Source organism: Drosophila erecta, unplaced genomic scaffold (genome assembly GCF_003286155.1).
Source record: "Drosophila erecta strain 14021-0224.00,06,07 unplaced genomic scaffold, DereRS2 tig00000219-arrow-pilon, whole genome shotgun sequence".
Taxonomy (NCBI): domain Eukaryota; kingdom Metazoa; phylum Arthropoda; class Insecta; order Diptera; family Drosophilidae; genus Drosophila; species Drosophila erecta.
In genome coordinates this window covers 2,475,699-2,492,267 of record NW_020825213.1, presented here as the reverse complement: position 1 = coordinate 2,492,267, position 16,569 = coordinate 2,475,699, and the positions used below count along the sequence as shown (strand labels likewise).

At 38.1% G+C, this 16,569-nt stretch overlaps 1 protein-coding gene across 1 annotated transcript in view; it reads left to right on the top strand.

The window, feature by feature from the left end:
• Positions 1–15,430, top strand: part of LOC113564596 (putative serine/threonine-protein kinase STE20-like) — a 42,330-nt gene extending 26,900 nt beyond the window's left edge. Inside the window, exon 4 of the mRNA XM_026982806.1 lies at positions 15,266–15,430. Within this exon, the coding sequence (XP_026838607.1) occupies positions 15,266–15,333 (68 nt within the window). The 3' untranslated portion in view covers positions 15,334–15,430. The remainder of the gene's footprint in view (positions 1–15,265) is intronic.
• The last annotated feature ends 1,139 nt before the right edge of the window (positions 15,431–16,569 follow it).

The window sequence follows — 16,569 nt, the reverse complement described above, 5'->3', positions numbered from 1 at the left end:
TCCTTCTGCTTGTTAAAAATATTTCAAAAACCGCGGAGTAACAATTATGACGACTTGTGGACGTCTCTAGAATTTGTACTTAGCGTTAGCGGTATTGGTAGAGGGAGTAGTGCTGCGGTGTGGTCATTCTATTGAAGCAGTAGAAACTTCAAGAATCGGTATTTTAGTTTTGCGTTCTGCCTGCTAACAGGATGTGGATGCTTATGTTTTGAAAATTGAGAGAGGCGGCGAATGCCGTTCCAGGTTTTGAATGCAGCGCGAGTCTGACGCCAAATTTGTATGAGTCTGTAACGCCATCATTAGATGAACATTTCTATCATAAAGTGGAACTTGGACGGCACAACTTCGGAAATACTCACAATACGTGAGTATCTGGACTGCAATGGTAGCAATTTTTCCATGATAGTTAGCCTATAGATCTGTGGAAGGATCTTGGTCTGCCGAAGCAAAGTATGCGTCAAGAAAATTTCAAGGTCGAGAAAGCGAGTACACACCAGCCGCTTAAGACCTACAGTAACGTGAACCCTAGGATTCTGATTGGATTAGACCATGAGCACATGGGAATACCTATGAAAAATACGAAAATTGAATCGGTGGTGTTCGTGCAAATGAAATGACAAAGGTTCACCGATACAGAAATATATGTCTCCTAGCCGTCTCACAGGATCGTCTTCTGGGCTAGATGGTCAGGGAATAATTTCAAATAGAGAAGTTTGGAGCGCAGCCAATCGCAATTAGTGAAGATACGTTGGTGTAGCGGCAAAGCATCCCGGACCATATCAATCGTTTGAAACCCCGAGAATGATATGGGTTCACAGCACTGTTTTTCATTGTTAATCGTAAAATAGGGACGATACCACCCTCCCATCGTTCCCCGATTAGTGGTGTTTTTATCCGTTACTCGTTGAGTATACAAGATTCTTACAAAAAAAATGCAACTGGTAGAAGAAAGCGTTTCCATATAAAGTATATAAATTAATTAATGATAATTCGCACCGTCTTGTGATATTGTCATCCGTCAGGTTTGTCTCCAGAGGTGAAGGGCTTTCTTCGATGACTACTCCGAGGGGAAAGATTATTGTCTACGTTGAGAGGAACTCTCCCCTTTTAACTACCAGCCTTGTGGTCTGGCAGAGTAAATAATAAAGATATGTTTTACGACGTTTAGTCGGAGTAAAAGTCCCGAACTCCTTGATGAACTCCAAGTTACGTTCACTCAGCTGGTCAAGATAGGGGAGACTCAGAATATCTCTGTTGGCGGTGATGTTGAATGATGGGGAACTCGCTACCCCTGGAGTTCGTATTTGGGCCTTGTCGTGATTTATAAAGATAGTGTCATTTATCACGACGCGATCGTTGAAGGTGATGAATTGTGTGCCACGTAGGTAGACTTCTGTCCCGTTGTCCACCGTGACCCTGGCTGGCCGGTCATTGATGGTGATGATTCCCTCATCCACGCGGGCTAGCGGGTGTAGGTCGCTTGGTTGATAGTTGACAAAAGGTAGCCCCCGGCGTTGGGGTGCAGTTTTTGATTGTATGGACATAAGATTCCCTATGGGGGTATCTGTGTGATAAATCTGCGTGATCTAGAATATTTGGATTAACAATATTATTTTTCGCCAGTGTTACAGCCAACATTAAATTCTGTAGTTCCATCATAAGCATTCTATTGCTAGCCAGCAGTGTCTCATATAAATGGCCGGTGTCAATTTAAATATTTTTATGTGTTTGCAAAATTTGATTTACAGTTGTTGGTAATTGGTTAATTCGACTTTGTATTCTTGTATTAATTTTGATTTGCCCATTGTTTGACTGTGTCAACTGCCACTCTGTGAACCTAACTCTTTCTAGATCGCTGGCATCCAGCGTCCCCGCTACTACCTTTAGCATTGAGCCCAGGCTCTTAACGTATCTTAACGAGTCTCGAAGGTGCGAGGTATCCACCAATGACAGTGAGAGGAGGATGAAAATTCTGCACCTACGGAAATGTATTTTTTAGTCTCTTTTTCTTGTTCGCTGAGGCTTGTCCTATCACCAAATTATTTTAACCTACAAATAAAACATCGTGGCGTGGTATATATTATATAAATATATATCTGTAGCAAGTAAAATGCTGTTAAAGTATGCTAAATATCATACTGCTCCATTAACTTTTAAAACGCTTTAGTCAAAATGGAGATCCGACAGTACTACTTTCGGGACTCCGAAGTAGTTTCCAATGAGGCCTGAACGGACTGAAAGATCTCCAAGAGCGAGATAAGGGCACTTATCATACGAAGGATATTCTGCAAAAAGGTGGTCGCCTTGGGGATCTTAAAAAATAATTGTAGTGGCAACTGAATCAAATAGATTATATCGTCCAAAAATAAACTGATTTTAAGAAATCATACTTTGAAAAAATGTCGAGGGCAATTAAAAAATCGATGTTGCCGCTCCTTGACCCAGGATTCGGAGAATATAAATAAATAGACAAAGGCGGTCTGAGAGTGAAATATGGTGCTATAGAACTTTTAAAACATCACAAGCGCTGTTATAGGCCCTGTCGTCACAAACAAAAGTAGGTAAGAAGTTGTAACGCCTTATTGTCTAGATATGTTTGTGTCATGAGCTTGTAGTGTACGTAGTTCGATAGATTTTTAACTAGTGGGTCTTTTAATAGTGGGTGATAATTACTAATAAAGAGGACCTTGTACTTCCTTCGCTAGGGATGCGCACTCTTGCTATGCTCGGGTCTAGCTCGCCGTAGGTCGGGGTTCTTTTAGCTTAGGATAGTACGAACGCTACTACATTTTAATAAGTGCGTCTTACTCATAAACAATATTCAAAACTGGATTATCGATTAACAAAAGAAATGGCTTTATAATGATACTAATGATACACGCCGACACGTGTGAAGATAAGCTACAGATTCTGATAAGTATTGGGAATTTCGGATGTTAATGATTCCCTAAGTCTTTACCCTCCCTACCATGACAATGCTACTTATAATATTTACATTGTCCCTTGGCCAAGTTCAAAATAACTCTACCACATATTTAAGAAAGTGTTCAACATAAGTACTCGACAAACCATTAAATTTATTTATTCACAATTCATTATTTTTCAATATATCTTCAATCATAATTCCATTTATATAAATTCAGTTTAATAAGCGGTTTCATTAAATCTCTTTTACAAACTAACAATATTTTTATCTACCCATAATTATCCTAGTCGTTCTCTAACTCTTCATGTTCGTTTATATTCAATGGGTAAAATAAAGTATATAAAAGTAAAGTATAAAGCAAATATATATAAGTAATTGAATATAAAATTAGCAAATATAGTTACATAATCTTTAGTCAAATGCAGATATTATTTTAATTAGACGTTCGAGTGGCATTTTGTTAGAATTTAATTATAGGGTATTCATAATAATGTTTTTATCATTGTTGTTGTAGTACTCACGACCTTAAATATCCACTCCATGATGTGCGTAAAGTTGGGCCCAAGTTCACGTTGACATTGTCGAGCTGTAGGTCAAACTTTAAAGGTTCTAATTTAAATTCCTATTCAAATGCCAAAAGTTCCGTCAATCTGCGAGTATTTAATTCATTATAAATCGCAATACAAAAGAAAATCGAGAATCAAAACAAAACACGAAATATAACTGCAGTATTGCAGCGATAAGACCTTAGTAAACCGCTGGCTGCTACGCTGCGCTGCGATAAGACGAAATCACAAAGTTGGACCTCCGTTGGTCATAGGAGATGATCTTCACTGCGTGACGATGATGATGTTCAAATGTAATTAAATCTGCTCCGGTCGTCTAAAGTTCTGCATAGCTGAATATCTGGATGAACTCTAGCCTTCCAATATATTTGGCCAGTTATCATACGGCAGGTGGCCGGTTGCGTAACTTGTTGCTGAAGGTTATGTCGCCTCGTGGCCTCTTCTTGGAGCGACGGGGTTTAAACCATAAGCTAATGCGGGGGTCGACGAGACGGGGGGGGGGTAGTCGGCTGTAGAGCAACCAAATGCTCTTATATATAGGCCTGGTCTTCCTTACGCCTTGGGGTCGAATCTCGTTGCCACTTTCACACACAAATCGAACACGGAAATTTATTGAAATATACCAACTCTTGTTTTTATGAGATTGGATATATATAACTAAATTATATTTCCACGTGTATGAAGTTTAAACGGGCAGCTTCAAAAATGTATGAGCGTTCGCCACGAAGATTTATCCGATAATGATCTAAGCTCTGGGGAAGCTGCATGCTGGTGGTCGCTGTTACAGCTTTTCTTTCCCTAACTGTATAATCGTACGATCATATTCTGTTCTGATTGGTCTAAGACAATTCTCTCGCTTTTTCTTTTACACAAAAGCTGCTATAATTTAGGGCGAGGGTGTCTTGAAGAGTTTTTGCAGTGTAAAGTTAAGTTGGTCACTACACCACAGATAAGGGTAACGAGACTATTTCAAGGAAGCCTTATCTGAAGAAACTCCTTGTTTTCTAGCTTGTATATCCTTCAAATGGAATACTCCTAATTTCCTTCCTCTCTCATCCTCTAATTCATAGTAGTACGAGCTACGTTTCTTATAAACTTTAGCTGGTATAAATACGGGTGCCAATTTACTACTGAATTTCTTTACTGCATTACTTTGTGTAAAGTTTCTAGCATAAACGAAATCGCCGTTCTTAAATTCTATCTGCCGTGTACGTAGGTTGTATCTATTCGCGTTTTCTTCATGTGATCGGTTTAGGTTCAGTTTAGCTTGCCGTCTCTGCAGTTCTAAAGCCTCCGGTTTAGATAACCGAGTGTCGTCCGCTAACATATTTAGAGTACGCAGGAGACTATAGTCCTTGCCGTTAAGGATCATATTTTGTCCAAATGTCAGAAAGTAAGGTGACGAACCTGTGCTTCTATGTAACGACGCTCTTAAAGATCCGCTAATAGCGTCTAAGTTGTCATCCCAATTTGTGTGATCTTTCCCTATATAAGCTCTTACAGCGGCTAATACCGATCTGTTAAGTCTTTCACTCGTATTCGCCTGTGGAGAATATATGGCTGTAAGTTTTTGTTGTACGCCAAAACTAGTAAGGAAAGCTTGGAAATAGCTTAAATAGCTTAAATAGACTTAAACTGACTTCCATTATCAGAAAGTATTACTTCTGGAACGCCAAACGTATAGAATATAGCACCCTTTAAGTAGTCACAGATTTTAGGAGCGGTGAACTTCTTAAGAGGTAACAAAAAGTGGAAACGGGTGTTATGGTCAACGACAATCAACAAACCTATGTGACCTTTTTTTGTGCGAGGGTATGGGCCTAAGAGGTCAATATATAATTTTTGGAATGGCCTGTCTGAGGTTAACGGTTTACCCATTGGCGGTTTTAGAACCGTGTTTGGACTTTTCGTGGTACGACAAATTACACAATTAGATATATAGTTGCGTATTTGCGTAACCATGCAAGGCCAAAACAAATATCTTTTTAGTTTTTCTACAGTTTTACTCATGCCACAATGAGATGAACTTGGTGCATCATGAGCCTGAAACAATATATCGGGTACTAAAGCTGAAGGTATCCATAGTTTCCATGGATTTTCTTGTTTTATATCATCTGATACAAAAGTAGTTCTTTTGTAAATATATCCATCCCTGATTTGTAGATCGGGAAATCTTGATTGATTGTTAGATATTGTCTTTATTAAGTCCAAGTATTCAGTGGATTTGAAATGTGGAGAATCTACGTCAACTATGGGTCCATTTTGACAAAATTCATCGATGGCTGGGTCGTTCTGTCTGGATAAGGTGTCTGCAGCGACGTTCTGAGAACCGCTACGATGTTTTATAGTGAACGTAAACGCTCTCAACTTCATTGACCATCGAGCTAACCTTCCTGATAAATCCTTCTGCCGCATTAGCCATTGAAGGGCTGCATGGTCTGTTATGACTAAGAAATCCTGTCCTTCAATATATGCGCGGAATTTTTTAATTCCTTTTATAACGGCAAGACATTCTAATTCGGAAACTGAATAGTTACGTTGTGCTTTGGACAATTTTTCGGACATATATGAAATCGGAAGTTCTACTCCATCTCGTTCCTGAGCTAGTACGCAACCAACACCAAAAGAGCTGGCGTCACACAACAAAATGAATTGCTTAGAAAAATCTGGTGTTATGAGAATTGGTGAAGCAGTAAGACATGATTTCAAATTTTCAAAAGCGGTTTGAGCCTCTTCGTTCTAGTCAAGCGTATTCTTCTTTTTAAGAAGTTCCGTTAAAGGAAAACTAATAGTGGCAAAGTTTTCTACGAACCGTCGGTACCATCCCGCTAATCCTAGAAATCTTCGTAACTGCTTAATCGAAGTTGGTTGTGGAAATTCTACTATCGCTTTAACTTTATCTGGATTGGTTCTTATTTGTCCATTCCCAATTATAAAACCGAGATATATGATCTCCTTCATACAAAATTTGGATTTGCTGACATTGATAGTGAGATTTGCTTTACGTAAGCATAAAGCTATCTCTTGTAGTAAAAGCATATGAGATTCAAAATCCTCAGACAAAACAAATAAGTCGTCAAGATAAACAAATACTCTATTCCTAAGATGAGCTGGAATGACTCGATCCATAAGACGACAAAGAGTTTGGGCCGCGTTACAGAGACCAAAGGGCATCATTTTATACTGATATAGCGGTCTATTCTGTATTGTAAACGCAGTGTATTGCTTAGAATTTTCGTCGAGCGGTATCTGCCAATATGCATGCTTCATGTCGATACCACTTATGAATTTAGCTGGTGGTAACCGGCTTAAGATGCCGTCTATATGAGGTAGAGGATATGCGTCTCGATGAGTAACCTTGTTTACCTCTCTAGAATCAAGACATAGACGGTACTTGTCTCCTTTCTTTACTAACACGCAATTACTGCTCCAAGCGCTAGTTGACTCTTCGATAACATCTAAGGCTAGCATGTTATCCACTTCAGCGAACATCAGCTTTTCAATGGCAGGTGAAACTGGCCAATGCCGTTGTCTAACAGGACTCACATTTCCTACATCAATGCTATGTGTGGACAAGGTAGCACGACCTAAACCTTCGGAAGCAAAGGATGGAAATGTTTTTATTACTGTCTCCAGCCGAAGTCTTTCTCTTTCGTTCAGCTCATGATATTTTGGAGAATCTTCATCATCCAAAGTACCGATGTCTAATTCAGCGATGGTCGGATTGCTCGTAATTTTATTTAGTAATCCGAACTTTTGCCAAAAATCAATGCCTAAATATACATCCTGTTGAAGTTCCGGTATTATAAATAATTCAAGATTATCTATCGTCTCTCCATACTTAATGGAAGTTATAAGTTTTGACACTACTTTGCTTTTTGTTCCGTTCGCAGCGCGAATTTCGCCAGAACATTTTTTTACGTTGTTGTGTTTAAGGAAGTTCTGTGCAGCTAATCCGCCTACACAACTTATTGTTGCTCCAGAATCTAATAAAGCCTTGTAAGTCTGACCCTCTATATTGATATCCGTATAGAGTCTTTGGTCAGAGCTAAGTACTATAGCGGAAATAAGTTTCTGTCGGTCACGACGAACCTTCTTCCAAAATTCTCTCAATCGGATAGTAGATCGTCTGGGTTTTAAATGAGTCCCTATACTATCTACTTTACTAAATATTTCTCTACGCTTATTATTGTAATTTTGAATTCTTATGTGTAAGGGTATAAAAGAAAAATGAATATCAGGCTGACCTAAAGGTTCTATCTCCTGAAATTCACGGGCTTCAGTGGTTGATTTTGACTTAGCAACTTCTGAATCTACGGATGTATCTTGTTGCTCAGAGAAACATCCTTTTGTCGGTTTCCCGGATTACAGTTTGGACAAGTCGGTTTGTATTTTTCTTTAAGTCCGCAACCGTAACAAAATATAATTCTTTTAGCCATACAATCATCGAATCTGTGGCCTTGTTTGTCACCATTCCAACAAGTTGTGGTGTTCCGACGTTGAATTTGGTTTACTTCTTCACCTACTCTTACTAAACCTGTTTCCTCTTCTTCGGTGGTTAATTCTGCCACGCAGGAGCGATAAGGTTTCGGCTTAAACGTCCTGAGATTGTTATAAAACTGTTCATGCCTGCGCACTTCGTATCGGAGTTGTGTTCTGTTTGGGATTTTAAGATGCAACAACTCATGATGTAAGCTAGGCTTCGAATTTCTAACCAATAACTCAACTAATTGTGTTTCGGAAACTCCATTTTGCAGTCTGTCAATCAACCGTTCCATGGTTTCCTGGAAATCTTCAAATGCTTCATTTTCTCCTTGCTTGCGTTTTCGGATTCCCTCCCAAATATCATAATCTGTCTCTATATCTTCGAATCTCTTCCTAAATTCGCCACAAAATGTGTTCCAATCGAAATTTGGATTGTTTCGATGAAACTTCCAATACCAATCGCTTGCTTTTCCGGCAAACAGAAGGTACAGATGGTCGCATAAAAGTCTATAATCATTACCTAGATTTTGTTTGGTGAGTGAGCATATCCTGTAAATGAATTCATCTATCCTGATGCTTGTTTTGCTACCGTCGAACTTTAATCCCCATTTTTGAATGATTCCTGATACTTTTTCCGGGCTAACATATGAGCTTGCATTGCTCCTGGTTCCGCCTCTTTCTTCTACATTATTGTCTAAATTCTGAGAATACCGATTTTGATTGGAATTGTTCCTGCTCAAATCTGTATTTGGTTGGACATTGTCAGGTGTGGAATTTGTATGTGTGGGCTGAGATAATTGTAAGTTGTCTAAATGACTTTTAATAGATGTCTCTATAGTCTTCCCTAAATAAGAGGTAAGGTTATCCATGAGTTGAGCCTGTTGTTGGCTAACAGTAAACTGTATAAAGTTCATCAACTCTGGTTGAGTACTAAGAGCCATACTGGAATTCGTTGGAGGTTCTGTTAAGATCCTATCCAAATTTCCTCTGTAAGTATTTCTGGTAGACACTCCTCGTCTAGGAGGTGTACCTCGGATCCTGCCTGATCTGGTATTTCTCCTTAATGGGAAAATATCATTATTATCTTGACATTCGCTTACGCCGGATGTGCCAGCTGTTGCAGCATCTAATTCAGCGAACAGAGTGTTATTAGAGTGAGATAAATTCGATTCGTTGCAATCTGCATTGCAAATTGGACATGTTTGTGTACTTTTTAAGTGGTTTATAATGCACTTTTTATGAAATGTATGCCTGCACGATGTTGTTGCTGACAAAACGGTTGGTGCTAAGATTTCTTTACATATAACACAGCTATTTTCAACGCCTTGTGAAACTTCAACTGCATTACCTGCACTATTCTTGGCTGCCATAATATTGTTGTTCAGATATGTTGTAATTATTTGGTTTGTCTTTCTTTATGTCGATCACTTCTATCAGAATCTTAGTTGTATCTCTATTTGTTAGTGGATTGTAGCTGGTCTATTGCCTCATGCTTTTATTTACTTGAAAATCGGACAATATACAGACTTATTGAAGTGTAAGTATAATGTATTCCAGAAAAATCAAATTGTAAATAAAGTTGAGTAAAGAAACGTATGGTGATGAGCTTCTGTGGATTCGAAACAGTTCCACTTGGTCGATCAATTCTCTTTCAAATTGAATCGCATGTTCCTAAGTTTTACTATCCCTTCCAAATAGATACTCTCAATCCAATATGTTAATTTATTGGAATTAGTTATATTGTGTTTTAACTGTGGATGGATTACTTTAGAGCTTAGTGTGCTATGACAAGTTAAGGACTTTTCGAGCTTCACATCTGAGCCGAAAATGTATAGTACTTGTCGTGCTCCACTCGTAGGGCTTCAAAAATGTGTAGTGTATTTTCTCGAGCCCCCACGTTTGGGCGCCATAAATGTGTAGTGTACGTAGTTCGATAGATTTTTAACTAGTGGGTCTTTTAATAGTGGGTGATAATTACTAATAAAGAGGACCTTGTACTTCCTTCGCTAGGGATGCGCACTCTTGCTATGCTCGGGTCTAGCTCGCCGTAGGTCGGGGTTCTTTTAGCTTAGGATAGTACGAACGCTACTACATTTTAATAAGTGCGTCTTACTCATAAACAATATTCAAAACTGGATTATCGATTAACAAAAGAAATGGCTTTATAATGATACTAATGATACACGCCGACACGTGTGAAGATAAGCTACAGATTCTGATAAGTATTGGGAATTTCGGATGTTAATGATTCCCTAAGTCTTTACCCTCCCTACCATGACAATGCTACTTATAATATTTACATTGTCCCTTGGCCAAGTTCAAAATAACTCTACCACATATTTAAGAAAGTGTTCAACATAAGTACTCGACAAACCATTAAATCTATTTATTCACAATTCATTATTTTTCAATATATCTTCAATCATAATTCCATTTATATAAATTCAGTTTAATAAGCGGTTTCATTAAATCTCTTTTACAAACTAACAATATTTTTATCTACGCATAATTATCCTAGTCGTTCTCTAACTCTTCATTTTCGTTTATATTCAATGGGTAAAATAAAGTATATAAAAGTAAAGTATAAAGCAAATATATATAAGTAATTGAATATAAAATTAGCAAATATAATTACATAATCTTTAGTCAAATGCAGATATTATTTTAATTAGACGTTCGAGTGGCATTTTGTTAGAATTTAATTATAGGGGATTCATAATAATGTTTTTATCATTGTTGTTGTAGTACTCACGACCTTAAATATCCACTCCATGATGTGCGTAAAGTTGGGCCCAAGTTCACGTTGACATTGTCGAGCTGTAGGTCAAACTTTAAAGGTTCTAATTTAAATTCCTATTCAAATGCCAAAAGTTCCGTCAATCTGCGAGTATTTAATTCATTATAAATCGCAATACAAAAGAAAATCGAGAATCAAAACAAAACACGAAATATAACTGCAGTATTGCAGCGATAAGACCTTAGTAAACCGCTGGCTGCTACGCTGCGCTGCGATAAGACGAAATCACAAAGTTGGACCTCCGTTGGTCATAGGAGATGATCTTCACTGCGTGACGATGATGATGTTCAAATGTAATTAAATCTGCTCCGGTCGTCTAAACTTCTGCATAGCTGAATATCTGGATGAACTCTAGCCTTCCAATATATTTGGCCAGTTATCATACGGCAGGTGGCCGGTTGCGTAACTTGTTGCTGAAGGTTATGTCGCCTCGTGGCCTCTTCTTGGAGCGACGGGGTTTAAACCATAAGCTAATGCGGGGGTCGACGAGACGGGGGGGGTAGTCGGCTGTAGAGCAACCAAATGCTCTTATATATAGGCCTGGTCTTCCTTACGCCTTGGGGTCGAATCTCGTTGCCACTTTCACACACAAATCGAACACGGAAATTTATTGAAATATCCCTCTCTTGTTTTATGAGATTGGATATATATAACTAAATTATATTTCCACGTGTATGAAGTTTAAATGGGCAGCGTCAAAATTGTGAGCGTTCGCCACGAAGATTTATCCGATAATGATCTAAGCTCTGGGGAAGCTGCATGCTGGTGGTCGCTGTTACAGCTTTTCTTTCCCTAACTGTATAATCGTACGATCATATTCTGTTCTGATTGGTCTAAGACAATTCTCTCGCTTTTTCTTTTACACAAAAGCTGCTATAATTTAGGGCGAGGGTGTCTTGAAGAGTTTTTGCAGTGTAAAGTTAAGTTGGTCCCTACAAGCTCGAGAAAAGACTTATGAAACTAAGGCATGTTTATCATACGTTTGCATTTCAGTCAGGTGCTCCGCTCTTTCTTTTTTATGATATATTTTACTTTCTTAACAAGCCTATTGTGTTAGTTTATGCAAATCTTTATATTGGCAGACCAATGGATTAACCATTTTCGAGAAAAGCTTACTTTTCCAGGTTTTCAATGAACAGCTTGTTGTATTTAAATAAGACTAGTTTTCCATCGGATATGGTTCAGTAAATCCATATAAGTCGGTCATTGTGGTCGGTCGGTGTGGTTACGTTTGCTAGTATTGTTGGTTTGAAGAATTCAACAACTTCAACTAAATTTTGAAAGGAAGACTCTTTATTTCTACCAATATCGTGTCGATTTCGTGTCTATGCCGGTCTATGCCAGTTGGCAGAACCTAATGATGTTGCTGACCTGGACGGCTAGATTTATTGTAGGGTTGCTGTCGCAAGGAAGTACCTACATATTGCGTTAAGTCTATCGATCCTTTGTGCTGGTGCGTTACATACGGGAGACCCAAATTTTTTTTTCGATTTTTGGTTTTCCTTCAATTTTGTTTGTGTTTGAAATTTTGAGTTGTTTTTTTTTGTCCTAAATTAATTTGGTCTTAATTTTTATTTATGACCAATGAAGTGATTGGGATTGTTCTGTGTTAGTGTTGATAGGTGAATGCGAATTACACATATGCTATTGGTGTAAGTTTAATTGCTTTTGAACGAGTTATTACGTTTGATTGTGGAGCACCCACGCCTTTACTTTTTTTAAAATGAAAATATATTGAATGATTTAAGTGGTTTTTTAACTTTTGAGTGCCGATTTATCGTTTGATTTATCGAACGGGAGATGTACGTTTTTAGTCGGTCCTTATGAACTTCTACTTGAGAGAGAACTGCTCATAAGGCGTAGTTTGACGCATCTGAAGTTAAATTAAAAGATTGTGAAAAATTCGGGAACGCCAATACATCAGATGACGAGAGGATTATTTTCAAGTCGTTAACGGCCTTTGGGGTGTTGCACCGAATTGTTTTTGTTAGCGGTCTCTATGAGAAATTATAACATTGCTCCAATTGTCGTACCATACTCTGTTAACGGTATGCTAGACCATTAAACATCGACCACAATCAAAATTTTCCGTTATATAATCATTATCGGAGTGATAATCATGGTGATACTCGCTTGCAGCACAGCTTGATTACCTTAAGGTTGGTTCTTAATGGTAAAGCCTCTCTGCTTTATGGAAGGGGATCAGATTGAAGTTAGCACTTGGGATTCTCTTGAATCCTCCGCCTGCTGTGAGTTGAGTTGGACCTGAAGCTTTGTCTGGATTTATTTGGCTCGTTTTTAATTGCCCCTTGGAATAGGGGCATTCGCCCTACAATTCGTAATTATAGAATGGGGAAGAGGAAATCGGGGGGAGGTCGTTTGTCGGTAATTTCTGTTAAAGGATGAGCCGAAAGTGGGGAGTCTTAATGTAGTCTTCATTTTTCGAAATTCTAGACACATCCGCAGGGTTATGAACAAGTAATAGCTGTTTAAAAAAATAAACCTAATGAATGCATTTAACCTCTTTCTTTTTTCCCATAATTAAAAGAATGTTCCACTTCTGCGGAGAAGTTTATTCTTTTCATACGACTCATGATAAGGAACGCCCTTGTTTCCTTGAAAGTGCCTACATCCTGTGTATCGGCATAGTACAATGCTAGGACGCACTTCACCTCTGGCCAAAGGTCGTCCCGCACATTGTAGGCATTAATCGCTGAATCAGCGCGACCTCTAATACCTACTTTCCTAATTTCTTCTTTAACCCCAGTTATCCGGGTCGTCAGAGCCATGCTCGTGGCATCTACACGACTCAGAACTTCTTTCATTTCTTCCATTTTCATATAATATATGATACCTCTGAGGCACGCGGTGCTACCCAGTCTCTTTCCTTTATTCAATTTTTTCGTATTAACAGGATTGTGAAATTAAAACTGAATTAATTATTTTTGCTTAGATTGTTAATTTTTATAAGAGTGTTGTGCGAACTGTTGTTGCATTTGAAGCAAATGAACATTTTGTGGTTAATTTATTTTCTCTTGAGCTAGTTATTTGGAACTTTGGTCCGTATTTATCCGTTTTGGGTTTTCGCCTACTAAGGTACGGTTGCAACACAAACCACTTTCCGGTTTTTATTTATTTATTCCCGCAGCGGATATCGGATTTTACATTTTATTTTTTATGTTGGCAATTTTTTCACGTTCTGTATGGACTTACGGTTCCCATCTGTGGAAGAACGCGATTAGCAGCAACATCGAGATTATTCAGCGAGCACAATACAAAAAAAAATTACAACCACCTGGTGCACTATTTTCGAATTGACAACATTCACAGTAGGTCTCTATAGGTCAGTAGGGTCTATATATAAATTAAATTAAATTAAATAAAACAAAAAGCGACATCTGACACCAAAATAACTTTTTATCCCAATCAACTGGCCAGGTGTTTCACTCGAGTTTTTTACCAAACCCGCCAACAACGCTACGATTATCCAGCTCATCAATCATTTTCTATAGCGTCAACATGATTATAGCCGTTATTCGTAGAGTAAAAAGGTATACTAGATTCGTTGAAAAGTATGTCTCAGGCAGAAGGAAGCGTTTACGACTATATAAAGTATATACATTTTTGACCAGAACTGGTCATGTCCGTCTGTCCGTATGAACAGCTCGATCTCTGGAACTAGAAAAGCCAGAAAATTGAGAATAGGCATGCAGATTCCAGAGACATCGACGCAGCGCAAGTTAAATAACGCCCATAAACCGCACAAAACTGCTACGCCCCCACTTTTGGAAAATGTTGTTATATTTTTTCATTAGTCATAAATTTGTATTGATTGCCAAAAAACTTTTTGCCACGCCCACACTAAAAAATTAAAAATTTTTGTTTGTATATTTTAATTTTTTTTTCGCATTTTTTACCGATTTTCAAGAAAAAATGTGAAATTTCTCGTTTGCACTTCCACTAGCTGAGTAACGGGTATCTGACAGTCGGGGAGCTCGACTATAGCTTGCAAATTTCTATTGATTTGACAAAACCTTTTTGTCATGCCCACTCTAACGCCGACAAACCCCCAAAACTGGCACGCCCACACTTTTGAAAAATGGGATATTTTTTAAATTTTATTATATATTTCGTAAATTTTAATAGAAGTGCCTTTTCGCCACGCCTTTTACCGATATTCCGGAAAAAGTTTAAATTTCTCTATAGCATTCGGTCTTGTTTTATTTGTTATATATTAGCAGCTGTGTCGCTTATGACCTTGGTTGATTCGTCCGATTTATACTGATAGTCCGAATGATCGTAAATTGGATAGTAAAAATAGTCATTAGAAATATATTGCTGATAAGCAGCGGTCTCTAAATGTAACGATTCATCCATACTTAAGTTTTAATTTTTGATTTTATAGGTACACAATACCTTATACCAATGGTTAAGGAACTTACTGTCTGTGATTTTTTTTTTTAAATATATAAATTTTGTCTCTCGTTCCAGATGAAGTATTTTATGATGCGAGGGGCAGCCACATCCCTCAACAAAATGATACAATATGGATATTTTAAGAAACTTTTTTATTGTTTATATCTACTACTTTCATCTAGACCGTTTTTCAGATCACTGTGGTGCTGAAAGAGTTGACATAGAACAAATAATTATTTAATAATATAAATTAAATAAGAACAAATAAATCTTCTTGCTTTCTATTTTTGTTTTGTTTTTGGACATGTTGAAGTCCCAAAAACTAAAATTTTTGTATGTATTTTATTTAGATGAGCTTAGATAATTGAGATATAAACAATATATCGTAAAAAAATAATGAATAAATTTAACGTAAGTTTTGACAAACTTTCATTATGCTTTTCTGTGTTTTTTAGCGTAGAGTTCTAAGAGTAGATAAACAAATCATAATAAATCATAACCAAATAAATCATAATAAATAAATGGGAAAATCTGTGAACTTTGGACCTGGAGACGTCAAGGAATAACGTTTATGGACGGCATATATTAGTTTGGCAAATATCCTTTTGTCTTTTGAATTTCGCGGCTATGTACAAAGCGCTACAGAGCTCGTATCTGGCAATACTATTCATAATTGGAAAGGTCTTGACATAACCTACAAAACGACGCTATGATTAGTTTGGATATTGCGTTCAACATTTATAGACGTGTAAACATGGAGTTCACTAACGCCGAAATTCGCGCTATTTTAAAGTTTTCCTTCGTTAAAGGCAAATGCGCTAGAGAAACGTTCCGTGAGATTAATGGTGTTTTGGGGGATGGTACTCTATCAGTTCGAACCGGGGAGGAATGGTTTCGACGATTCAGAGCCGGTGAAAACGACACCATGGATAAGCCAGCCGGCGGAAGACTGGTGACAACAAATACCGATCAAATCATGGAATACATCGAGTTAGACCGGCATGTGGCATCTCGTGACATCGCCCAGGAGATGGGAGTTAGTCACCAAACCATTTTAAACCATCTGCAGAAGGCTGGATACAAAAAAAAGCTTGATGTTTGGGTGCCGCATGATTTGACGCAAAAAAACCTTCTGGACCGAATCAACGCCTGCGATATGCTGCTGAACTCGACCCATTCTTGAAGCGGATGGTGACTGGCGACGAAAAATGGATCACATACGACAATATCAAGCGAAAACGGTCGTGGTCGAAGGCCGGTGAATCGTCCCAAACAGTGGCCAAGCCGGGATTGACGGCCAGGAAGGTTTTGCTGTGTGTTTGGTGGGATTGGAAGGGAATCATCCACTATGAGCTGCTCCCATATGGCCAGACGCTTAA